This window comes from Vicugna pacos, chromosome 3 (genome assembly GCF_048564905.1).
Source record: "Vicugna pacos chromosome 3, VicPac4, whole genome shotgun sequence".
NCBI classification, from domain to species: domain Eukaryota; kingdom Metazoa; phylum Chordata; class Mammalia; order Artiodactyla; family Camelidae; genus Vicugna; species Vicugna pacos.
Genome location: NC_132989.1, coordinates 18,343,762 through 18,371,738, shown reverse-complemented (window position 1 = coordinate 18,371,738; position 27,977 = coordinate 18,343,762). Strand labels below are relative to the sequence as shown.

At 39.4% G+C, this 27,977-nt stretch overlaps 1 protein-coding gene across 1 annotated transcript in view; it reads right to left on the bottom strand.

Moving 5' to 3' along the window:
• The window catches only part of PRELID2 (PRELI domain containing 2), a 70,121-nt gene that overhangs the window by 22,740 nt on the left and 19,404 nt on the right, over positions 1–27,977 (bottom strand). The window contains exon 5 of the mRNA XM_031671788.2: positions 7,531–7,636. Within this exon, the coding sequence (XP_031527648.1) occupies positions 7,531–7,636 (106 nt within the window). The remainder of the gene's footprint in view (positions 1–7,530; positions 7,637–27,977) is intronic.

Genomic DNA, 27,977 nt, shown 5'->3' with positions numbered 1-27,977 from the left:
TGGGAGGAAATTTGATGATATGCAAAGATCTTTAAAAATGTGCATACTCTTTAGCCTAGGAAGTGACCAGAAATATACACAAGTATTTATACTCATGGATTCACCAGTTATTATTTATAGCAGTGAAAAAAACAGAAACCAACAAGAGAGAGCTATCATGCCATTGGAATATTATGAAGGCATCAAAAATCATGTTTTCAAGAATATATAAATGACACAGAAAAAATGTTCCATAAGTGTGTCCATAAGTGACAAAGTTAAACTAAATAAACAGAATAATCCTAATTTTGTTTTTTAAAAAACATACATATACATACACAGGTAAATATACACAAAGACATGTGGAAGGATTAAATGTGGATACAGTGAGTATTAAATTTATGGATTTAAAAAATGATAGAATAATTTTTAAAGAAACAACAAAACCTTACCTACAGTGTGGCTACCTAAATTTTTGCCTGGATAAGTATTTAAAAGGCTATTTACTTATAAAAGTATACTTTGTATAGAGAATTTCTCTTCATGCTTCTAATTATTTAAGTTTCTCTATGTGCCAGGCATGTTTCATATGTATGCCCTCCCTTAATCCTTAAAATAATCCTGTGAAGTAGGACTATCATCACTCCATTTTAGAGATGAGAAAATTGAGGGTCCAAGATGTGAAATGCGACATCTGGGAAGTGAGAAAACCAGATCATGCACCAAAGGGTGCTTCTCTAAAACTTCACATTCAATAAACACACAGCCAAGTCCTTGTCTCACACTGAATCATCTTTCTAAAGACAGAACGTACTAGGCTTTTGGTTCAGGAGCTGGTATTTGGTATACGGTTATTAGGATGTCTACAGTTTGCTTCAAAATACTTCACCGCGTGCAGCACCATAGTATGGTGCCTGTGTTAATTATGCACCAGGTAGTCAGCTGCCCTAATACAGCCCCTTCACACCCCAGGGGCTGGCTATGAGCGTTCTAATCAGCAGTCTCACTCTCCAGAACGTCGGCTATCTTCACCCTTGAAACCACCAGAGGCTTTGGTAATTAGCAAAAGGAATGTTAAAACTGTGCATTTTCACTGGTAAAATTGGTGGCTTGCTAACTAGCACAGTGGATGTTAGAAACGGGCCCTCATTAATTTACTGAGTGGAACTTAAGATATGGGGATTAGCTCAAAATTCTAGAGGGACTCTCATCCTTGCACCATGAGGATTTAAGACTATTTAGCAAGGCTCTCACCCGCCAACGTTAGGGATGGCACCCTAGTTTATGTCTATGTGGTCCTGTGGCCAGCCCCCAGATGAGAAGATTCTGACTGATGTTTTCTGTACAACAGCTGAATCTTGCCCTTGGAATATCATCAGGTCTGCCTTCAGCGAACTGTTCATGCAATTTGTGGTCAGAGCACCCAGAAGGACATAGATTTAATTAAATCTACAGAACAGGTAAGCTATTTTGGGCCTATTTGTAAATGATGAACAAAACATCTGTATGTGTTGCAGAAATTTTTATACGCTGGTAGTGAAGTTGTGAGGGTGCGGGTGCCCCTCAGCAACCTCTCATTATCAACCTTTCGCAATACATACCAAAAAGACCTTAACAGTTGTGCATACAACTTGGCATGTCAATCTGCTTAGGTCAGTATGGCAGGCAGTGCAGACACTGCCGCCAGTGCTCCCTACCTCTTGGTATTTAGGCCCCTGTGTAATCCCCTTCCCTTGACTGCAGGCTATATCTAGTGACTTGCTCCTAATGAACAGAATATAGAAAAATAAAGGGATGGCACTTCTGTGATTAGGAAATAAAAAACTACAGCTTTTGCCTTGTTAGCACCCTCCTTCCCTCTCTCTTGCATGCTGTCATGTTGGGGGATGCTGCACTGAGAGGCCTGTGTGGCAAGGAACCCAGGGAGGCCGACAGAATCCCACCAGCAACCATGTGAGTGCTTGGAACTGAATCCTCTCCATCTAGACTTTAGATGAGATCACAGCCCCAGCTAACACCTGGATTATGTCCTTGTGAGACCACGAAGCTAAGCACCCAACCAAGCCATGCCAGACTTCTGACCCACAGACACGAGAGATAATAAATGTGTGCAGTTGTAAGCTGTAGAGTGTTGGAGTCATTTGTTACACAGCAATAGATAACTAATACAGTTAGTTTTTCAAATGATGCAACAAACAGGTATTTCAAATGCTGATTTGTATCACAGTAAGCATGTTCAAATGCCTATTTGGCCGACATATATAGTATTTCAGTAAGGTGTATATATATATATTTATATATATACACACACACACACACACACACACACACACACACACATATATAGTGCAGAGTGTATATATAAACAATATATACACACACACAACATACATATATGTATGTACAAGCATATATACAAGAACAGTATCTTCTGTCTTAGAGAATTATCTTCCACTATTAAAATGGATTTTGTAAGGCTCAAATAAGCACATACCCTAAGGAAGCAGCATGTTCAGATCTCTTTACCTGTAACATGTCTAGGCCAGACTTTCTCCAAAGTGATGCACAAATTGTCTGACTTGCCCACATTGTTTCAGTGACAAATATTTCACATGCTGTTGAATTCAATCTCTCTCTGCTTCAGCCTCATGATCAACACAATAAGAATAATGATGGAACTAATAATGGGGCCTTGCCAAGAGAGTGGCTGAAATAACAAATTATTTTATCACACACTGAAAATGTATTTCAGAAACTTAAAAAAACCAAAAAAACAAAAAAACCCTCTATGCGAGGGCATAACAAGGGCCCTGCATTTCTGCAGCATTTGTAGCCATCCCGAAGTACTCAGACAACTCGGCTAAAAAAGAACACTTGCATGACAAGATTGTTACCACCCATATCATCTCCTGCGCCTCTCCCAGAAAAGTAAAATGTGGGATTTACAAGCACTATGTGGGAGTTAAGCAGAGTTCTTTTGGTTTCTGTTTGGAATACTGGGGAGGGGTTAGAGGCTGGAGGGGTGGCAGTCGGGGAGAACTGGTGATTGTTTCATTTTGATTTGGAGAGACAGGAGCAAAAACTCCAAAAGACAGTTACACCCAGTGCAGCATAAAACACGCCTTCTCAATGGGGACAATTTGTTCTTGACAGTAAAAAAAAGCTTATGCTTTTTACGTATAAAGCAAAGATATAATACAGGATATAAACAGATAATTGGTACATCTATGGTATTAAAATGTTTTGGGGGGTGGCAATTAGGGAGAAAATGTCTACAAAGCATCCTTGGCTGGACAATGGAGAAAAGATGGAGCACCGCTGCCATAATGAATACCGTCCCCAACCTGGGGAGCACCTGCAGAGCCACGCCTGCCCTGGGGAACGTCCTGGTGCCCCTGTTTCCTGCTCTGAGGAGCCCTGAGGTTGGATTTGGCTGTTGCTGCAGAAATGTGTATGAATTCTTTCACGTGTCCCAGACTTCATCAATCCCTCTTTTCCTTCAAATCTTCCTGTTTCCTTAATCAGTTTTTTGAACACGCTTGCTTACCCGGAGGCATGTTAAAACATGCATTTGGCATCCAGCATACTACTTGTCCAGGATGCTTTTTTTTTAAACACTCTCAACCCATCTTCTGTTGGCCATCGCGGGTCAAAACTCTCCACTAGAACATGAAATCAGGGCAAAGAGGCAGAGACTATGGCACAGTCAAGAGATGGTGAGCACCCCGCAGACTGAGGAAAAGACCTGTATGGCATGTTTGCTAGTGTGATGGGCCGAGAGTGTAGTATATGGAACACTCGCTCTTCTGCACAGACTTGAGAAAAATCCACAGTAATGGTACAATCCACTGCTATCATGGACAAAGATAGATAGCTATCTCAAAAGCAAACTTTCAAGCAGTTTCTCAAAAAATTAAACATATAATTACCAAATAATCCACCTAAAGAATTGGAAGCTGAGATGTGAACAGATATTCAAACACCTGTGTTCACGGCGGCATTATCCACAAGAGCCAAAAGGCAGAAGCAACCCAAGTATCCACTGATGGGTGAAGAGATAAACAAAACGTGGTACGTATATACAATAGAATACTACTCACCTTAAAAAGAAAGGGAATTCTGACATATGCTACCACATGGGTGAACCTTAAAAACATTTTGCTAACTGAAATAGGCCAGACACAAGAGCACAAATATTGTATAATTCCACTTACATGAAGTTTCTAAAGTAGTGAAATTCATAGAGACAAAAAAATGGAGTGGTGGTTCCCAGCAGCTGGGATGAGACAGGAATGGGGAGTGATTGTTTGACGGCTACAGAATTTGTTAAGATTCTGGAGACAAATGGCGATGATGGTTGCAATGAGCTGCACACTCAGAAATGGTTAAAATGGTATGTCTTATATAATGTGCTTGTAGTTTTACTTCTGCTTCTTGACTAACGATTTTGGCAAGTCAAATAACATCATGGGAACTCATGCTTCCTCTAGTCTAAGTCTCTGCTCCCCAAAACTGCAGATCATCACGTGTGCGGGAGCTTGTCCTCTCTTGTGCCCCCAAGACTATGAGTCAGAAAGTCCTGTGGGCAACGCTTGACTCTGGATGTGATCAGCAGCCCAGGAAGGGAAGGTCAGTTCCACTCTGAGACTCCATGATTCCCAGAACTTTCCAACTAATGAGTGACATTTTCTGTTTAATCCTTTCTTATGTCACCAACCACACCAGTCCCAACATCATCTTCACATGGATGTGTTTTTCCCAAGGTACAACAGACACAGAACATTCTATCAGTTTCAGGTATGCAACATAATGATTCCTTATTTGTATATATTGTGAAATGATCATCAGAGTAAGTCTAGTTAACGTCCTCAAATTGCAAGGCCCCCAAAGAGAAGAGAGAAGAGCAACTGAACAAGCCCCCAGAGGCACAAAAACCAAAGCAACCTCGCTAGATATGGATGTGGGGGTCCATATCTAGGGCACGGTTTTAATTTATACACACAGAGATATAAACTTTGTGAGCACCTAGTTTTTCTTCTTCTGGAAGAAAAACAGATATCAGATCCCACCTTTACCACTGTTACCATGGCTGTTAGCCTCTATCTCTAACCCTCCCTCTTCCTTGAAGGAACTTAAACTGCTGGAAAGTGTTATCTTTGTCTTATAGGAAACCACCAGAAGCGAAAAACAAGAGGCCACCAGAATTGGTTAGAAATAGCCAAATCCAAGATGGTGGAAGATCTGCCATCCAGTAGATGCTGAGCTTCATTATACACCCACTGTAACACACTGGCATGCTAAATGCCACACCCACCCATGCCATGAGTGGAAGTATCAACCATAAAAGGAAGAAAAAAGGGCAGCATCCTAGTTCCAGGAAGAACCCTGCCTTTTCCCAGAAAACCAATGCACATTCTCCCTACCTCACTAACTTTAACCTTAAAAACCTTGCCTTCATCATCCCTTACCCCTAGAAGTTGATGCGCGAACTAAGTTCCCACTTCTCCATTCTCTGGCCACTGAATAAAGCTTCTGCTGTTTCAGTCCCAGCATTGGTTTCATTACTGGCCATGGGAATTCGAAAGGAAAAAGAACATTCCCTGCCAAGGGAGGGGGCTTCAGCCTGGCTAGGGTCTAAGGGTGGGGTCCATATGACCAATTCAATAACACCACCACTAAAGAGCCTCGGGGGTAGGGGTTAAGTTTCTAAAGTGAAAAGGGCCACCTACAGCATGCTAATGATGACTTCCACAGAAGCCATTTATGCAGGCTCAGTTTTGAAGGTTTATCAGAAGTCAGGCTGATACTGGGAAACACCACTTGGATAAAAGGTAAAAAGACACTTAAATATGAGTGGTTTCTAAAATTGAAAAGCTAATTAAACTAAGCCTTTTTTTTTAAAGTCAGGAAAGACAAACGCTAGCAGGAAGAATATATTCTTACTTCTCAGCATAATAGGTAGGAATTCCGAGGAATCATTTGGGTTCCTCATTTCAAAAATTTAAAGTCACTCGATGATTTCCAGATAACAGTCATTAGAAACCAACTGTGGATCTCGCTGTGCATTCTAACTCCTTTTCACTCATTTCCTCGTAAAAGTACTGAGTGCTGCCCAAGGTACGACAGCCAGGGAGAACTGGGACATGGCAGCAAAGTTATTTTTCTCATCAGCCCTATTGTTTTCCGAGTGCAACTTGCAGAACATGAGGTTTTTTACAAATGCATATTTTGCAAGATAGCAGAAAATCCTGAATAATGTCTGAGTAAGTAACAGTCGCATCAGACCTTCCAGAAGCTCAACTACCCTCTTCAAGCCCAGGTTTAAACAGGCTAGGCCAGTCTGACTACACGCTCACCAGGGTCAGGAACATATCACTAATCTTGACAGTTTGTCTTTGTAGCACAGTACAGTACCAAATACTCATTCATCACCCTCAGCTTCCCAGACTAACACGCGGTGGTCCAGGTTCATTCCTGAACCTAGATCTGCCAAACGAGAACAAAGGTCCATTACTCGTAACATCTCTGGGTCATAATAGTAGTTCTTTAGCCCAGCCGTTAAGCCTGTCCCACAAAACAAAACCAGGTAACATATGCATCAGTCCTGAGTAAACCCTGGAAATGACTGCTTATGCTCCTCATCACAATTAGTAACAAAAATAATGACAATCACATAATTTTTACATATGTCAAAAAAACAAAATAATTTAAAAACATTTTGGTGAATATATGTATGTATATGCAAGTCTGGGACATTGTGCTGAACACCAGAAATTGACATACTGTAACTGACTGTACTTCAATAAAATTAATTAATCAATTAATTAATTAAAAACATTTTGGAAGACCTGCAATAGGCATATAAAGGTGCGTAAGGAATGGACTTTCCTAGGCAAGAAAATAGGATATATCAACCTCATATGCAATGCTATGTAAGACAGATGAAAAACAGAACGGTTCTACTTAAAACAGGGTAATACGGGAGCTCTGAACTCCAAGGTGTCCTGTGAATAGCATTCATGGAAGCCTAGGCTCCCACAAGTATAGAGTCTGAAAGCCACGATGAAGGACAACTAGGAGCTCCAGATCTCCGTGTGTTCCCCATCCATATCAGGACAGCAATAACAGCTATTTACAGGCCTTGTGAGGATTAAATGAGTTAATGATTAAAAATTCTTTTTAGTGAGTAGCACATGGTAAGCAGTCAATAAACATTAGCTACTATTATCTTTTTTTATTAAGTAGCTGTCATCATATTGCATATACTGTAAACATAATTATTCATTCAGATTATTTCTCTTCATTAGATAATAAATCTTCTCCATATTATCACATATTCTTCACTGGCATATTTTTAACTTAATGGGCCACAAATGGCACTTTAGCTTTACTTTGATTTGGATTTATATAATAATTAGTGAAGCTAATTATATTTGTACATATTTGTTTACTAACATTGTTATGTCTATTCATGAGCCTTGTTCAAGAATCCAATGGGAATCTCCATGGCTTCTTAAAATTAATGTTGGTTCAAAGTGAAAACAATCTTACCTTCTGGGCGCCCTGTCTTAAGAATGTGCTGGCAAAAGTTTCCAAAACGTAGTTGAGAAAGCCAACCCCTGTGATTGAAATTCTGCCTTTCTGAATGAACTCTGTCCTACGAAAAACAAAAATATACATCTTTGATGTCATTCTACATTTGAATACTTAAATTACAGGAATTTCCAGCAGCGTAATTTCCACTTAGAATCAACACACACAAAAAAAATCCACAGTAACTCAGTAATTGCCTGTTACAACAAAAGGTTTTGTTAAAAGAAGACTTACAGTTTATATAAGTAACAGCCTTATTCAAATTAAAGAATGTTCATTTCAAGTTGCTAAGAAAGTACATTTTAGGGGGGAGGGTATAGCTCAGTGGAAGAGTATATGGTTAGCATGCATGAGGTCATGGTTCCATCCTCAGTATCTCCATTAAATAAATAATAGTAATAATAAAAACCTAACTACCTCCCCTTATAAAACAAAAAACGAAAGTAGATTTTAAAAGTTCTCACCACACACAAAATAACCGTAACTATGTGAGGTAATGGATGTGTTAACTAACCTTATGGTGGTAATTATTTTGCAATATGTACATATATCAAATCATTACATTGTACACCTTGAACTTACACAATATCACATGCCAATTACATTTCAATAAAGCGGGAAAGAAGAGAAAATATATGGATGCATCATTCTAACTATAAAAACTGCAGAGCATAGAATCTCTAGTCATACCCGACTAATAAGTACGTGATCAAACTGATAGTCAGGATAGTCAATGATGTCTACTTGACCCACAATAAGTAAATTTAACTGATTCTAAGTATATATATATATATATATATATATAGTCTTGTTCCATGCTGCAAAATGTCTTGTTAAAACTGAGTCTGAGACAATTACCAGGGTATGACCTCAGGTAAATTACTTAGATTCTCTTAACTCAGTACCTCACCTGTAAATTGGGAATAATTACAGTTTCTTCCTTTTACAACTACTGTCAGAATTCAGTGAATTAATACATATAACAGAAACACGAACAGTTCCTGACACACCATAAGGAATTTATTAAATGTTAGCCACTATTACTAAAGAGAGACAGACAGAGACAGAGACAGGAAATAACCCTGAAATGACTTCTTCAATCCTTGATCAGAAAGGGAGGTGAGGCAGATTATATGTGTCATTAAACTATTTAAAGTTCTACCAATATTAATTATCTCCATTTCACAAAACAGATTTGAATAACACTTGAGAATGATGTAGAAAGATGGCAGAATAGGAAGCCTCACGCCCTCATTCCTCCATGGAGACCCCAACTTAACAACAACATATGGACAAGGTTGCCTTTGGGAGAAGTCCATAAACCAGTTAAGAGACTGCAGCACCCCAGGGAAGTAAAAGCAGAGCCACATCAAAGTGAATAGGAAAGTCTGTTGCCATAGCCCCTATCCACCCAGCAAATGGAGGCAAAGCCCTCCACCAGAGAAAAACCACAGGAACTCAGGCAGGAAGATGTGAAGGAACAGAGCCACATGTTGCCTGAAAATGCCCAAAATTAAGTAAGGGGCTTGGTATAATTTTTCCCTTAAAAATGACCAGAGCATAATGTGGGTGTGGGAGATGTTAGGAGATAAGGCTGGAAGGACAGATGGAGACCAGACTACAAATGGTCTTCCCAGGGTGAGGAGTTTAGACTTTATCATGAAGGCAAGGACTTCTCATCTAAGGCGACCGCGTAACAGGTACAAATTAACAATTACATGTGCATCATTGACTAAAAGGTTTGTTGCCATTCTTTGGGGGAGGGTATAGCTCAGTGGTAGAGTGCATGCTTAGCAATGCACAAGGTCCTGGGTTCAATCCCCAGTACCTTCACTAAAAAATAAAATAAAATTTAAAATTAATTTAAAAATACACAAAGAAACCTAACTACCTACCCCCGCCAAAACAAAAACAGAAAAAGGCTTGTTGCCATTCCTTAATACTTCTAGACAACCTCTTATCCCCCATTTTCAGAACAGTGTTTACACTCAATGACTTCAATGAGTATTTGTTAAATGAATAAATTAATTAATATCAAGTTTCTTTACAATCAAAAATATCCAACAACAACAAAAACTTTCCCCCTACCTTCTTACATTTCTATGGAAAAGAAAAGGGAACCACATCTCCCATATGTGTGTTTGGGTGTATGTGTACATGTATATACAAGCACACTCACCAACACTACAAAATATATTGAGAAAATTATGAAACCAGAAAGCTGTGATTTTGGTAAAAAGAGTTATTACAGCCTCTTACTTACACATGCTCTCTAATGCTCTAACACCAGTAGTCTCCACATTTAGGTCATGTACACAGTAAAAGGAAGCCTTCAGAACACCTCTCTCTCTCCCTCCTCATCTCTTCCCTTCTTCCTCCTTCTCTCTCACTCTCTCTCTCTCTCACACACACACACTCACACACTCACACACAGAGTTATCCTAGCCAATCTGGCATAAATAGTCTAGGCAAACAGTCAGTCTAGGAAAAGCAGCTTCCACCTCTTAGATTTAAGCCTATTTAAAATGATTTGCTCATGTAAGACTATATCCTAGTGACACTAATCTTTCCTGTCTTTGTTCCAGATTAGTCAGAGTGGAATTTTACAGTGATTTTAATATTTAGAAATGAAAAGTTGAGCAGTCTCACACCCTTGGGAGAGATGCACTCTTCAGTCCTCAAGGCAAATGTAGGTGAGGGATTAATAAAAGTCTCGCTTACTTCATACTCTTAACGAATATTTCCTTTTGCCACATTTGGGAGAAGTAAGTGCTCAGAATAGCACTCTCAGGCTTTGCCCACATATCAGAGAATAGCAGGGCAGGAAGGCAGGGTCATGCCCTTGCCATGAATGAGATGAGAGTGTATCCTATTATATTTTAAGGCTGCCAGATGAAGGAAATGCTGTACTTTCTCTCAATAACTCCTTGGCAAAGCACATCAGACAGTTTCTTCTTAATACACATAGCTAACCTAAATCCCTTAGGCTAGATAAGCCTTCACTTAAGTTCCTGTGCAAAACACAGCAGCTTACACAATGATATATGGTTCAATTTCAACTTTTTAAAAAAAAGAAAGAGAGAGAAAAAGGTAAGATGGATGGATGGACAGATGGACAAATGGACAGAGCTGAAATACAAACAGACCCCCTGGGTATTTGAATTATAGGTGTTAATTATTTATTTTCTTCTTCTTTTACTAATGTTCTGAAATAAATATGTGCCACTTGGTAATCACCAAAAAAAATACAAATATATCCTTGAGGGTCATTTTTATATAAATAAAAAGTTATTCTTTAAAAGGTTCTGTGCTACCAACAACCATTTTCAGCAAAGGTACAAGCTAACTTCTGCCTTTCATTTAAAGTCCCATTAAATCACCTCTTGGCTTTCCTTTTCCCACACGATGTAACTCCAGTTCTTTGTGCCTTCTGTCCTAAGACTTTCTCCTGCCCCCAAGCTTTAAGTGTTCCATGTTCCACTCAAAAGAGATAAAGATGATTCAAGTTTTCCTATATCTGTCTTATCTGTTAAGCCTAAAGGTATGATTGCATCCATTTATGATATTATACACTCAGGGTCACATTTACTCTTCAAAAAGCTGTACAGTAGGCACATGAAAAGAGGCTCAAGATTGCTAATTATTAGAGAAATGCAAATCAAAACTACAGTGAGGTACCTCTTCACACCAGTCAGAACAACTGTCATCAAAAAGTCTACAAATAATAAATACTGGAGAGGCTGTGGAGAAAAAGGAACCCTCCTACACTGTTAGTGAGGCTGTAAACTGGTGCAGCCACTATGGAAAATAGCATGAAGGTTCCTGGAAAAACTAAAAATAAAGCTACCATATGATCCAGCAATCCCACTCCTAGGTATAAATCCAGAAAAGACAAAAACTCTAATTCGAAAAGGTACGTGCACCCCAATGTTTACAGCAGCACTATTTATAATAGCAAAGACATGGAAGCAACCTAAATGTCAACAGATGAATGAATAAAAAGATGTGAATGAATGAATAAAAAGATATATATATTATATATATATATATACACACACACAAATATTACTCAGCCATTAAAAAAAATAAAGAATGAAATAGTGCCATTTGCAGCAACATGGATGCACCTAGAGATTATCATACTAAGTGAAGTAAGTCAGACAGGGAAAGGCAAGTATCATAAGATATCACTTATATGTGGAATCTAAAAAAATGATACAAGTGAATTTACAAAACAGAAACAAAATCACAGACATAGAAAACAAACTTATGGCTACCAAAGGGGAAAGAGGGGGAAGGGATAAATTAGGAGTTTGGGATTAACAGATACACACTACTACATATAAAACTGATAAACAATAAGGATGTACTGTATAGCGCAGGGAACTACATTCAGTATCTTGTGATAACCCATAATGGAAAAGAATGTGAAAAAGAGTACATATGTGTATATATAACTGAGTCACTTTTCTGTACACCAGAAACACTGTAAATCAACAATACTTCAATTTTTAAAAACTGTATAGTAACAGTGTATATTATGTATCAGACGCTGTATTATCTTCTGAGGTTGTTACTTTTAAAATGTTTTTTCTTTTACATGTGAGGAAACTGGAGAAGAGAAGTAACAACTTGCCCAAGGTCCTACAGCTTGATGCCATGCAGATTCACACCTACTGCCTCAAAACCCTAGCCCTGCTCCTGTCTCAGTGAAGGACACAACCATCACCCTCACCCATGAGATGAGAAAGCTTAGCAACGTGTTACATGGTTCCTTTTCTAATCCGAAACCAGGCTGTTTATTTTACTTCCAATGTCCCCCGATAGTCCGTGTCATTTTCTCCGGTGCTGCTGCGGCTACTGCCTGGGTTCAGCACGGCACTCTCTCTCTCTAGGACCGCCACATCTGCCTCCCAGTAGGGTCCTGGCCTCCAGGGTGGACTCCCCCTAATCCACACAATCCCCACTCAGCTTCCTAAACACACTCTGATCTTGTCTCTGTTTACGAAGGCACAAATAAAGCCTGCCTGCTCAGTAGAGGCTCACCCATACTGTTGCACGTAGCTGTTGTTTGTTCATTTTCATTGCTGCATACCGTTCTATTGCTTGAAAACACTCCAAATTATTTATCCACTTTACTGAAGATGGATATTTAATATGGACTCAGTTTGGGGCTATTATCAGTAGTGCTATAGAGAAAATATTTATTATGCATCCAGCTACATATGTGCACATGTGCATGAGTGTCTCTAGAGTGTCTAGCAGCTGAATATTTGGGTCATGGGACATGCAGTTTCAACTTTAATTTTTTTTAAAAATGCCAAATTTTTCTGAATGGTTGTACCTGCATTTTTTTTCCTTCATTGCACCAATTCCAATTGCAATGATTAGCACATGGTAGGGAATCAATAATGAATTAGGAACAGAAGGATGGGGAGAAGGAGGGAAGGGAGAGAAGAGATGGGAAGAAGCAAAAGAAGGGGAGACTTATAGTACATCTCAATATTTTTGTCAGGGAAATGGAACCAAATGTCTCAGGAGTACCACCTGCTAGCATCAGAAAGGGGCAGCCTTCACCTGGCTGCAGGGTAAGCCACCACACCATCTGGAAAACGATGCTCAAAGAGGAGGCTCACTCCCTCACAGGGTGCCTGTGTCTGAGTCACATCTATCGCTGAGTGCACAGATGGACAGCATTCAACACAGAACACAATGGAATCAGGACAGAGACAGCACAGCTCAAATCTAGGAACACCTCTGTGAAAGGGAATGACAGTTTATACATCAGTCTCCTGCTCTGGGGTCATTTGACGATGTGTTTCCTTCTGGATTGGAGAAAATACAAAAGTTCAGAGAAAACACGGATCAGGAATTAATCCCCAGAGTGCACAGCCACCAAGTCTGAACCCTCCAAACAACAGTTTCCAGGAAAGCAAAAGCTCTTAATGAGATCCTGTCCTTGAATTATTGACTGGCCGGCTATGGCAAATCTAGCCTAATTGTTTTCACGATGGGAATTTAATTAAAGTGTCTTTGAGGAGGAAAAAAGGTTCCACAGATATGTCTGTTGAGATGACATCCCAGTTCTAATCGTGATGCTGTCAGCATTCTCCTGTAACCACCCAGAGAGGTGGTGGCCCAAGGGACAGGCAGGGTCTGCAGGGCCCTCCTGACCTCCTGGGCCCAACACAGCTGCGGAGGTGCCCAGCCCGTGTGTGCACTCCAGCACGCCAAAACGTGCCACCCCTCCCACCCCATCCCGCCAAACCCACCTTGAGAACTGTGCTTCCTCAGAGACCCAATTCAATTTACAGGGTTCTCAATAAGTGCTAAGCAGTTTTTAGCCTTAACACAAACATACAGAATTACATATATTTTTATATTTATTTATATATATTTTTATACAGGATATGGATTAAGCGTGCCAGATGACTTGGACTCATCTCCTCTCTAACACGAAATGGGGACCGGCCCATGTAGGCAAGTTCCTGGAGCCCAGTCTCTTCTGTAAGATGGGGTTAATCACACCTATTTCCAAGACTGTTCCAAAGGCGAATTAAGGTAATATGTGTACAGCACTCAAGGTAAGCATTCAATAAATGTTAGTTAATAACACTAACACTGGTGGTAGTAATAATACTGCTACTTCCTATTACCACCATTACTATTCCCATTTGCAGAAAGAGAAAAACAGCGTCTGAGATGTTACATGCCCATAGAAGAAATCCAGCTCCAGTAAACTCCAAAATCTCTCTACTTCACTAGCATCCAGGTGGCACTCGATTGCCATCAACCACTTGGCAATGAGTCCCTCCCTCCCCACACCAGCATTCGAAGCCCTTGGAGCTCTAGAACCCCTGTCTTCCCAACCTTCTCTCCACGCTGCCATCACACACCAGCACACTGGCCACGGAGACCAAACACCCCGTCAGCCTCTCCAACTTCCGCTCCTAAAGCCCAACCCCTCCGAGCTGCTCTCTTTTAATCCATCCCAGGAATCGACGCATTGCTGTCTAAACGATTAACCATGAGCAGCAGAGGGCAGTAAGTAAATGGTGGACTCTCAGGAGCCCGGCAGCCTAGTGTGAGCATACTTTGTAGGTATATATTACAGGGTAACTCCATCTCTTAAAACAAAGTATTTGAGAATTGATAATCAATAGTAACAGATAATTCTAAATAGCCTATTGTGGTGAAGCACTCTGTATGAAGTCTTTTAAACACACACATTTTAGTTAATTCTCACCATCTATCTTAAGAGGTAGATAACACTAACCCCATTTTACAGATGAAAAAACTGAAGGTTCAAAGAGGCAAGTTTGCTAAGGTTACACAAAAATAAGTGGGAGGGGCACTATTTGAATCCACACAGTTAACCTCAGCTCCTACGTCACTTCCCACAACCCTGCCATTAGAAAACTGCCAACTCAGCGCCAGTTTACTGACATCCTGAGTGGTGGACAAAGCTTTAAAATACACAGCAGTTCACAACTGGCCCAACTGGAGGCCTCCCCTGGGGTGAGAAGCCCACTAGCTCGTGCATCTCATCAAGGCTGGCTTCGAGGATGTGCGATCTCTGGTGTGGCACAGGTTCAGGTATCAGCAGGGCTACACATTTAGCTGAACGCTCTGCTGTCACTGTTTTGAAATTTTTAACCATTTTCAAACAAGGGATTCTGCATTTTCATGTTGCACTGGCTTCTGCAAATTACGTAGCTGCTCCTCATCCCACGCTGCCGTATCCTCCAAAGTTTTCTGAGGTGTTCAGGAAGACATACTTCAGTTTAACAATACCCAGCAAAAGTGTCAAACGTCTGGAACCCCTAACAATGTGCTCTAAGCAAAAGAACCTTAGATGAGGGTGTAGACCAGCCTATAAAGATAGTTTTCACATTGTTATTTATAAAGGCAAATAATGCAATGCCCCATAATGATAACATTTAATAAAACATACTGGAATAATTTTATCCAAAGAATATACTTGGACACCCATTAAAAAGTCATTTAAAAAAAGTTATTTAAGAATCACATTTAACAAAGAAAGACAGTCCCCAAAGTAATGTAAAGTCAATGTAAAAGTGAGAATACCACATGTTTGTAAAAGTGATTTTTCTGCAGAGCGAGTAAGTAAACTGTAGCAGGCACGGTCTGCTCCTTCCATGGAATCCTACTCGGCAATGGGAAAAGAACAAACTCAACTGCTGATACCCAGAAGATGAAGCCCCCAGACACAATGCTGAGAAAGAAACAAAAAAGGATACAATAGAGCACATACTATATGATTCCAAAGCACATGAAGATCAACAAGAGACAAAATTAATCTACAAGGATGGAGGTCAGAGTACTGGTTTCCTCTGGGATAACAGACTAGAAAGAGCACACACCTGAAGAGGGGGTGAATATAGTCTGTTTTCTCTTATATTAATCTTGTAACTGTGAACATTAATACATGGGGGAAAAAGAGGAAACATTGTTTTTAAATACGATAATATAGACTACTTGGTTTAAGACTCATCCAAACGAGACCTATGTGAGGGCCAGATGGTTTTCCTACCTTCAGACAGGAGGCTGTTGAGCCATCCCAGAGCAGAGGGGAGAATCAAACAGAACAAGACAGCAACTACCATCTAAGTTCCTCACAATGCTACAACCCTCTGGGGGTCAGACATAGGTAAACTGAATAGCCCCCACCTCCAGCAGAGAAGATGTCTCAAAACGTAGCTGTGTATGCAAACCAGGAGAAAGAACACAGCTTGTCAGTGTTTGTTTTGTTTTGTTTCATTTTCCACCTCTTTGCCCAACTACCAACCCTAGCCTTGATTAGAAAAATGGCCATCAACCTAACCTGGCACTGACCCTCGACCTGACGGAGGAGATGGATCCTTACATGAGCTAGACTGTCATCAGGTTCCTGGCTGTCATCTCAAGACCTTTAGGTTGCTCTGCATGACATCAATCCCTGGTTGATAAAACACTGAAATTTTTAATATTCAAACTTTTTATTTACTACAGATGCAAGAAGCAAAGAAAAGAAGGATGGAAGGAAGGGAGGGAAGGAGAGAGGGAGGGAGGAAGGAAGAAAATTAAACTGGCATCTCTGTTCCATAAGAGATGCAAGAAGAGTTCATCCAAATTTTGCTAAACTTTTCTGCCAAAGAGTGTTTACTGCTTGCTGGAGAGCCAGATTTTCAACGAGTCATGCTGTATAAGATTAATAAGAACTTTGCACAAAACAGAGTTCCAAAAGGGATGCCAGCTGTTGGTCGGGTTTCCACTGGAACCACAGGATACTGACTAGTTATCAGGGATTTCAAAATCTGGCTGCTCAACAGATTCACCAGGAAAAATTTTAAGATGTTGACTACCAGAGGCCAACCAAGGCCTATAAAACTAGAATCACCACGATGAATCTATTTGTTTAGTTTCTCCCTCCCAAAACCTGCACTAATTCAAACTCAAAACCAAAGGGCAAAGGAGGATGGGAAGGAAAAAAATCAACAAGCACTCACTAAGACACTTCGAAAGCTCGTACTTGTAAATGGCACAGGATGCTGTCTTGGCTAAACATCATTGTTCCCAGTTCAGACAGCTTACTCCACTTTACAAAATTAGTACCTTTAAGGGATCAGGCCACCTTGAAAACAGCATTTATTCACCATTAGTTTCAATAAGAACCTACATTATCTACTGCCTTATACTCTCCAAGTGCAGAGCATTCCCATTTATTATCCTATTAAATCTTCGCATCACTCTGTAGGGGAGCTCAGGCCAGCTTTATGGCTTTTCCCAGAGTCAAACGGCACCATACGTAAGTAACCAAGTAGCAGAAACCAGAAGAGAAGTATCTATGCTACTGAGTTCAAGATTCCGTCTGCAATGAATTTCCTACCAAGTTCTATCAGACTTTCCCAATTTGCACTTTATCCCCCTGCCAGCTCCCTCCCTTTTCACTTCCCTCTGCACATCCCCATGTTAGCCCATAAGAAGCCTGTCTGCCACTCATTCAACAGCCATGCAGCCTCCTCCTACACAGCCTCCTCGGTGAGCCCAGCCCTGGGCTAGATGCAGGGCTCCAGCAGGATGGAAAAGCAGAAAAGATGCTGATCATATGGACACACATGTATCTTTTAGAGGGCAGTCTTCCTGAGTGAAAAATCGGGCTCCTGCCCAGACGTCACAGTTATAGAAAGGGCCGTGTTGCTCCATGTTCTGTAACTGTTTCATCACCCACTGGAGCACTGGAAATCAAGGTCAGTATGAGCATAGGGAGACCTGTTTGGGGATGAATAGAGTTTTTATTCAGGCTATTAGATAACCGCACACTCAAGCCCTTTATCATCACGACTGAGGCTTAAAAATAATTCCTAAAGAAAGTGGACAAAGCCAGAATTTTCTAATACTTCAGTAAAACCACATTGGGAAGTCAACTAAAAAGGCTACTGTCAAACACATGGAAGCCACCAAACCGTCAAATTTGTTCCTGGGGAAGAAAAAGACAGAGCAGGGGAAAAACAGATACACAAAGGAAAATGCCCAAAAATCAGGCCCTCAAAACATGCAAATTACGCTATCTGTGATTCACCAGATAAATACTCCAGACACAGGCTGTTTTAATCCTGAAATTGAAAAATAAGAAATTCAAAATACCTTATTTAACAGAATGAAGAATATTCACACAAGCAACTTCAATAATAATGAAAAGTTAAACTTATTGAACTAAGAACAGCTGCTCATCCTATGAATTTAAACTGTGTATAAAGTTTGATTTGGGCTTTTTGGTTTCTTTTACTGTATTTCAGGAAGGACTTGACTTTGATATTTTATAAATGTAGAGTCAACATAACCAATGTTATTAACACACATTCTACTAGAATGAACATCTTTAAATCTCAGAAATAAGGTTTGCAAGCATCAATGGATAATCAGAAGCTGTCAGACATGGAAAGGTGAAGACATCCAGCCATTGAGATGCTCAGCACTGAGTATGGGAGAATAGTCTTGTTATGCAAAAGCAAGAGAAATCCCTCCACCCTCCACCAAAAAAAAAAAAAAGAAAGAAAAGAAAAGAAAAAGAAGAAAAAGAAAAAAATACAAAAAATTAAAAATAAAAAACTAAAAAAACTTTTAAAAATTAAATTACTTTCCAAACCTAAAGAAGGAATCAGATATCCTACTACACGAAACTCAGAGGGTCCTAAACAGGAAAAACCCAAACAGACCCACACTAAGACATATCATAATCAAGATGGCCAGAGTCAAAGATAAAAAATGATCCTAAAGGCAGCAAGAGAAAAACAAAGAGTGAGTTACAAGGGAACCCCCCATAAGGCTCTCAGCTGATTTCTCTACACAAACACTACAGGCCAGAAGGGAGTGGCAAGACATATTTAAAGTCCTGAATGAAAAAAAGATGCAGCCTAGGATACTCTATCCAGCAAAGCTATCCTTTAGAATAGAAGGAGAGATATAGAATTTCATAGACAAGCAAAAACTAAGAGTTTAGCAACACTAAACCCATGCTAAAAGAAATATTGACAGGTCTACCCTAAATAGAAAAGAAGCAGGATGCTACAAAAATGGGAAAGTCATAACTGGAAAGGTGATAACTATCATGAATTACAAATATAATAAACACAAAATTGTAAAAGAAGACATCTAAATCATTAAGAGTGGGAGACAGAAGCAAGGAAATATAGAGTATTTTTTTTTCTTTTTTAAATTTTTTGTTCTCTGTAGGATGGGTTTGAGATTATATTACTACCTGTTTAATACAAACAGTTATAGTAATGGGTTAACAGACTTATAGAAAAGAGTAACCACAAGCCAAAAACTCACAAGGGAGTCACAAAAACTGAATAAAATCCAAGACAGTACAAAGAAAACTTACCAAGCCACAAAAGGAAGAAGAAAGGAACAAAGAGGAAATATCAAATCAACTGCAAAAATAAGTTCAAAATGGCAATAAACACACATCTGTCATTAATTACTGTAAATGTTAATGGACTAAATGCTCCAGTCAAAAGACATAGCGTGGCAGACTAGATAATAAAGCAGGAACCTTCAATATGCTGCATACAAGAGACCCACTTTAGGGTGAAGGACACACATAGATTAAGAGTGAAAGGATGGAAAAGGATATTCCATACAAATGGAAAAGCCAAAAAAGCAGGTGTAGCAGTACTGATTTCGGACAAAATAGACTTTAAAAACAAAGGCCATAAAAGATAAAGAAGGACATTTTATACTGATTAAAGGAGTAATACAAGATGAGGATATTACACTCATTAATATATATGCCCCCAATATAGGAACACCTAAGGACATAAAACAATTACTAACAGAGATAAAGGGGGATATTGACGGGAATACAATCATTGTCAGAGATTTTAACATCACATTAACATCACTAGACAGATCTTCCAGACAGAAGATAAATAAAGCAACAGAGAAATTAAGTGATACAATAGAAAAACTAGAGTTGGTGGATATTTACACTCCCCAAAAATAGGATATGCATTCTTTTCAAGTGCACATGGAACATTTTCTAGGACTGATCATGTACTTGGGCACAAAAGAAGCCTCAACAATTTTAAGAAGATAGAAATCATGTCAAGCATCTTTATTGACCATAATGCCATGAAACTAGAAATCAACTACAGGAAAAAAAAGGAAAGCATGGAGATTAAACAACATGCTATTAAAAAACCAATGGGTCAATGAGGAAATCAAAGATGAAATTAAAAAATACTTTGAGACAAATGAAAATGAAAACCCAACTACACAAAATTTATGAGACACAGCAAAGGCAGTGCTAAGAGGGAAGTCTACAGCAACACAGGCCTTCCTCAGAAAAGAAGAACAATCTTAAATAAACAATTTAACACACCAGCTAAAAGAATTAGAAAAAGAAGAGCAAAAAACCCCAAAAGGCAGCAGAAGGAAGCAAATAATAAAGATCAGGGAGGAAATAAATAAATTAGAGATTAAAAAAACAACAGATAAAGGCAATCAAACAAAAAGCTGTTTTTTTGAAAAAGTAAATAAAATCGACAAACCTCTGGCCAAACTCACAAAGAAGAAAAAAGAGAGAGCACACATTAGCAAAATAAGAAAGGAAAATGGAGAAATTACAACAAACAAAATAGAAATACAGAATATCATACAAGAATATTATGAAAAACTATATGGAACCAAACTGGATAACCTAGAGGAGATGGACAAGTTTCTGGAAACATACAGTACACCAAGACTGAATCAAGGAGAAACTGACCACTTGAACAAACCGATCACTAGAAATGAAATCGAATTAGCAATAAAAACCTCCCTACAAATAAAAGTCCAAGACTGGACGGCTTCACCAGGGAATTCTACCAAACATACAAAGAACTCATACCAGTCCTTCTCAAACTCTTCCAGACGATTGAAAAGGAGGGAATACTCCCAAACTCATTCTATGAAGCCACCATCACCCTGATACCAAAACCAGGCAAAGACACTACAAAAAAAGAGAATTATAGGCCAATATCACTAATAAACATAGAGGCAAAACTCCTCACCAAAATATTAGCAAATAGGATCCAACAGCACATAAAAAAGATTATACATCATGACCAAGTGGGGTTCATTCCAGGGACACAAGGGTGGTTCAACATATGCAAATCAATGTAATACATCACATCAACAAGAGAAAGGACAAAAACCACATGACCATCTCAATAGATGCAGAGAAAGCATTTGATACAATTCAACACCCATTTATGATAAAAACTCTCGCCAAAGTGGGTATAGAGGGAACATATCTCAACATAATAAAAGCTATATATGACAAACCTACAGCCAGCATAGTACTCAACAGTGAAAAACTAAAAAGCTTCCCACTAAAATCTGGGACAAGACAAGGATGCCCACTATCACTACTCCTATTCAACATAGTCTTGGTAGTTCTAGCCACAGCAATCAGGCAAGAGAAAGAAATAAAAGGGATCCAAATTGGAAAAGAAGAGGTAAAAGTGTCACTATATGCCGATGACATGATACTATACATAGAAAACCCTAAAAGGTCCACACAAAAACTACTAGAGCTGATCGAAGAATTCAGCAAGGTAGCAGGTTACAAGATTAACGTTCAAAAATCAGTTGCATTTCTTTATACTAACGATGAATCAACAGAAAAAGAAACCAAAGAAACAATCCCCTTTAAAATAGCACCCAAAGTAATAAAATATCTGGGAATAAATCTAACCAAGGAGGTGAAAGAATTATACACAGAAAACTATAAACCATTGATGAAGGAAATTAAAGAAGACTTTAAAAAATGGAAAGATATCCCATGCTCCTGGATTGGAAGAATCAATATTGTTAAAAATGGTCACACTGCCCAAGACAATCTACAGATTTAATGCAATCCCTATCCAATTACCCAGGACATATTTCACAGAACTAGAACAAATCATAATACAATTTATATGGAATCACAAAAGACCTAGAATTGCCAAAGCATTACTGAAGAGAAAGAAAGATGCTGGAGGAATAACTCTCCCAGACTTCAGACAATACTATAGAGCTACAGTCATCAAGACAGCATGGTATTGGTATAAAAACAGACATATAGACCAACAGAACAGAATAGAGAGCCCAGAAATGAACCCACAAACTTTTGGTCAACTAATCTTCGACAAAGGAGGCAAGAATATACAATGGAATAAAGACCATCTCTTCAGCAAATGGTGTTGGGAAAACTACACAGCAGCATGTAAATCAATGAAGCTAGAACATTCCCTTACACCATACACAAAAATAAACACAAAATGGATCAAAGACTTAAACATAAGACAAGATACAATAAACCTCCCAGAAGAAAATATAGGCAAAACATTATCTGACATACACCTTAAAAATGTTCTCCTAGGACAGTCTACCCAAGCAATAAAAATAAAAGCAAGAATAAGCAAATGGGACCTAATTAAACTTACAGGCTTCTGCAAAGCAAGGAAACCATAAATTAAACAAAATGACAACCTATGGAATGGGAGAAAAATTTTGTAAATGAAACCAACAAAAGCTTGATCTCTAGAATATATAAGCAGCTCATAACAACTTAATAAGAAAAAAGCAAAACAACCCAATCCAAAGATGGGCACAAGACCTAAACAAGCAATTTTCCAAGGAAGAAATACAAATGATCAATAGGCACTTGAAAAAAAATGCTCAGTATCACTAATTATCAGAGAAATGTAAATCAAGACTACAATGAGGTATCACCTCACACCAGTCAGAATGGCCATCATTCAAAAGTCCACAAACGACAAATGCTGGAGAGGCTGTGGAGAAAGGGGAACCCCCTCCTATGCTGCTGGTGGGAATGCAGTTTGGTGCAGCCACTGTGGAAAACAGTATGGAGATTCCTCAAAAGACTAGGAATAGACTTATCATATGATCCAGGAATCCTGCTCCTGGGCATATATCCAGAAGGAACCTTAATTCAAAATGACACCTGCACCTCAATGTTCATAGCAGCACTATTTACAATAGCCAAGACATGGAGACAGCCTAAATGTCCATCAACAGATGACTAGATAAGGAAGATGTGGTATATTTATACAATGGAATACTATTCAGCCATAAAAACCGACAACATAACACCATTTGCAGCAACTTGGATGCTCCTGGAGAATGTCATTCTAAATGAAGTAAGCCAAAAAGAGAAAGAAAAATACCATATGAGATCGCTCATATGTGGAATCTAAAAAACAAAAACAAAAACAAACAAACAAACAAAAACAAAGCATAAATACAGGACAGAAATAGACTCATAGACAGAGAATATAGACTTGTGGTTACCAGAGGGGTGGAGGGTGGGAAGGGACAGACTGGGATTTCAAAACTATAGAATAGATAAACAAGATTACACTGTACAGCACAGGGAAATATACACAAAATGTTATGATAACTCACAGAGAAAAAAATGTGACAATGAGTGTGTATATGTCCATGAATGACTGAAAAATTGTGCTGAACACTGGAATTTGACACAACATTGTAAAATGATTATAAATCAATAAAAAATGTTAAAAAATAAAAAAATTTTAAAAAAGCAAAAAAAACCCCCATAAACACAAAGTAGAAACAGACTCATAGACATAGAATAAAAACGTGTGGTTGCCAAGGGGGCAGGGGGGTGGGAAGGGACAGATTGGGATTTCAAAATGTAGAACAGATAAACAAGATTATACTATATAGCACAGGGAAATATATACAACATCTTGTGGTAGCTCACAGTGAAAAAAATGTGACAATGAATATACGTATATTCATGTATAACTGAAAAATTGTGTTCTACACTGGAATATGACACAACATTGTAAAATGACAATTATTTAATTAAAAAAGTTTTAAAAAAGAAATAATTGGCAAATAAAAAAAGAAAAAATTAAATTAAAAGATTTTTTAAAGATAAACAAATCCAAAAAATTAAATTAAATTAAAAAAGCAAGAGAAACCCAGCCGTGCAACATCAAGACCAGAATGAGTCTCCCCTGATGGTGGTAACTTAAATCTTGCTTCAAGATCACAGAAAAGTTTTCACTAACCACCAAAACACACATAGTTATGGAGAAAGGGCAAAGCCTAAGAAAATACTTTTACAAGATGATTTTTTTTTTAGAATTTCATTACACAGGTAAAGTAAATATTATTAAAGCCAACTCAAGTGGGTATCAATTATATTCCCACACAGTACAATAAAAAAATCTATTTTTATGAGGAAAAGAACCAGAAACTGACAAATACATTTTAAAGTCTAGAAACAAACACAAATGAGTAAGAAATGAATAAGCTTATCGTAGAAATGTAAGGTTTCTCTTCCTTCTGAAAATTCTAAAACAATACATGCCATTCTCCACTTTCAAAAGTGAATGCCTGTGTCCAGCTGTTCATAATAAACGAAGCACATTCCCACAAGAACTAACTTTTAATTTTTTTATCTTTGGATTAAGGTCATTTTCCTGGTTTGGCCCATGTGTCCCAAGGCAAAGCAGTACATCACTTCCAGGGTGTCTGACCCTGGAAGCTCAGGAGGTCCTCTGTGCATGAAGGCTCTGAGCTTACAACAGCCACAGTCACACAGCATGCACCGAGAAGAGGACACCAAATCTGGGGGACTGCAGTCCATGCCTAATGCTTACACTGACCTCTGGATGTCATGCTCTCAAGCGATTAAATCTCACTCTGGAAGTAGAAAAGAAGGGTTCTCACCCCCATGGCTCTCAAATTTGGGAGCTAACACTCCCAGAAATGGTGTGCCAAGGGAATGCAAATTAACAATGTGGACCATCTTTCTTCAGTGTAATGGTAAATAGCCATAAATGCTGTTTCTACTTTAAATTGTACACACTAAGGATTAGAACCAAAAGTCTGGTCTGAGTTTTTAAGAAGATGAAGATAATAACAACAAAAAACGTCATAATGCTAAACAACACTAACATTTACCGACCACTCTCGGCAGGCGCTGCTCTGAGCTCTCAACATGTACAAACTCATTCAATTCTCACAACCACCCTCTGCGGTAGTGATATTGTGTCCATCATACAAATGAGGAAACTGAGGCTCAGAGAAGTGAAATAAACTGTGGAAGGACATATAATGATAGTTTCAGAGGTGAGTTTCTAACCAAAGAATCCAGTCAGTTCCTGGGACGTAGGGCATGAGATACCCTGTCCGGGCCAGGGGAGCCAGGTTGGCTGTGTGAATGAAGTACACCTGTACTGTAGACAAAGGAGCCAGGTATGGAAAGACAAGAGACTGTGAGGCTGCCTTAGTTCCTGCTGGCTTTCTAGTTCCTGGTTCCTGTCCTTTGGGAGGCCCTATCACTGGTACAGAGATATCCGTGTATTCATTTGCTGTAATAAGTTTCTGTTACTTCTGAAGCATAACAAAGACAACACGGGTGCCTGCCAAAGCGAAGTGTGAGAGGGAAACAGGTGTGCAGTGGTCCTTGCTCCTACACTCCAGTGATGTGTCCAGGGGCCCGTCTCTCTGCCACGCAGCCCCATGCTTCAGAGGGAAGAGACCCACCCCTGGCTCCAGGGGCAGATCTTGACTGGGGAGGGCCAGCCATTCAGCCCATATCAGCCTCTGACCATTCTCACTGGTCCAAGAGGAAGCGGGTGATCGAGGTCACTCAAACAGGTTCAGAGGAAGGCCTTGCCCCTCAGCGCTAGGATGGGTTCTCTTGCTCTCACAGATCGCCTTCCCTCACTGAATGAGGATGTAAGAAGTGTGCTGACCCTAGTAGCCAATAAGAACACCCAACCTGAAAAAAAAATTATAATAATAATTGGATACACAGGGAAAGGTGGAGCCAAAAGAACAACCACCATGTAGCTGATTCTGACACTCACTGGCCATCTTAGCTGATATAAGTTACCCAACTTCTCTATGCCTCAGGCTGTAAAATGGGGGTAATAATAGTTTCAACCCCATGGGGTGCTATGAGGATTAAATGAAATTACATACATTAAATTCATAAATACACACACACACATACAAATGTCAAGCACTTAGAACAGTGCCTGGAGGGTAGGGATAGCTCAGTGGTAGAATACGTGCTTAGCATGCACGAGGTCCTGGGTTCAACCCCCAGTACCTCCACTAAATAAATACATAAGTAAGTAAATAAACCTAATTCCCTCCCCCCACAAAAAAACAATTAAAAAAAAGAAGAAGAAGAACAGTGCCTGGCACAGAGTAAACACATGTAAGTGATGGCTGGTGTCATCTAATCAGGGTGTCTGTCAATTGCTGTGGAAGGTGACCTAACTGGTACAGGAGAAGCGACAGAACATAGGAGGACTTCTCTGAGGCATGGAGTGTGATGCTGGACTCAGGAAAAATGGAGTTGAGTGCAAAACATCACATCACTCTGTCTTCCAAAAATAGATGTCAATTCCATGCTAGGAAAACTGCAGGAAGAAAATGTCCGATGAACTCAGCAAAGGAAGAAAGCACATTAGAAACACCCAGTTGTGGGACACACAGATGCGGAAAGACCCACAGAGCTGCTGCCCAGGAAGGGGCCTCGTCTACAGAGACGTCGGCAGGAAGCCAAAACTGGATCCTTGCAAAGAGACACAGAGCGAGGCTCAGTCAGATTCCACAGGAAACCCATTCTGAGCCAGCTCTGAACTGAGCTGACAGGCCACGCACGGGGACGGAATGACATCTGGTTTCTCACAGCACACCCACACCTGCCAAGCAACATACAGCTTGAAGGTCTAATTTTAGAGTCAGCAGCCATGACAGCTTTTTTTTCTTTTAAAAAAATTGTCCGTATTTCATCTTCTGGGCACAGTGGCTAGCCATACTCTCACATTCCCTGCAAAGAGGGGGACAGAAGTAATAACGTGTCCTTCTTTCTTTGACCTCCCCCCAAAATTACCCATTCACTTAGAATGGCTTTCTAAATCCATGTCATGACCTAACAAAATATAAACTTCCCAGCACCTGAATCACAGCTTTCATCACGTCACCTCTGCTCAGAAACCTGTGTGTGGCTGCTTGTTGCTGAAAGAATAAAACCCATTGTCCATAACCTACAGTCCCCAATTTTGGGACAAGTCCATCCTTTATAAATGCCCATATTCCGGCCTCAGCACTTGGCTCAAGGTGGGCTCTCATCTTGGCTCGGCAGCTTAGCGACTGTATCACTTTGGGTAAGTTACTGAACCCGAGCTTCAAAACACTGCGGGTGAAGGATCTAGCTTTGATCTTGACATACTAGGAGTCAATAAATACCGTCCTGCTGTGTCAATAATGGAAAAGAGAGTATTTTGGAGAGGATGAGAATATAACAAACCAAAGAAAGGAAAAAGTGTACTTGGTCAAACCTTTTTATAGAGGAATCTGGGAATACGTATCGAAATACAAAATGCACATAACCTTTGACTCAGGAATCCCACACTGTCCATCTACCTTAAAAGGTCATCGAGTAAGTGGGGAAATATGTAACCATAGGGACTTCATCACAGCAATGTGTATAATGGCAAAAAATTCAGAAACGATCTAAATGCCATTAGGACTGGACCAAGAAAATTATGTAAACAGACACTAATGTTAGGTGATCAAAAATGCTTCTTTTTTCCTGAATTGTTTAGTATTTTTTACAAAATACATGTATCATTTTTTTCCAGAATCAGAGTGACTAAAAAATAACTTTTAAAAACACACAAAGGGAAAAGGTCCTGAAGGATGTTTTCTCTGGATTCCCAGGGCCAATTATCATTTTATAAGGAACTGATGAAGGTTTAGTATAGCTTTTCAGACTAGCCAAAAGCGCAGATACCTGCGAAAAATGAGGCTGAAAAGAGGTAGACGGACTGAAAGACTTACGTGTTTTTTGTATAAAATCA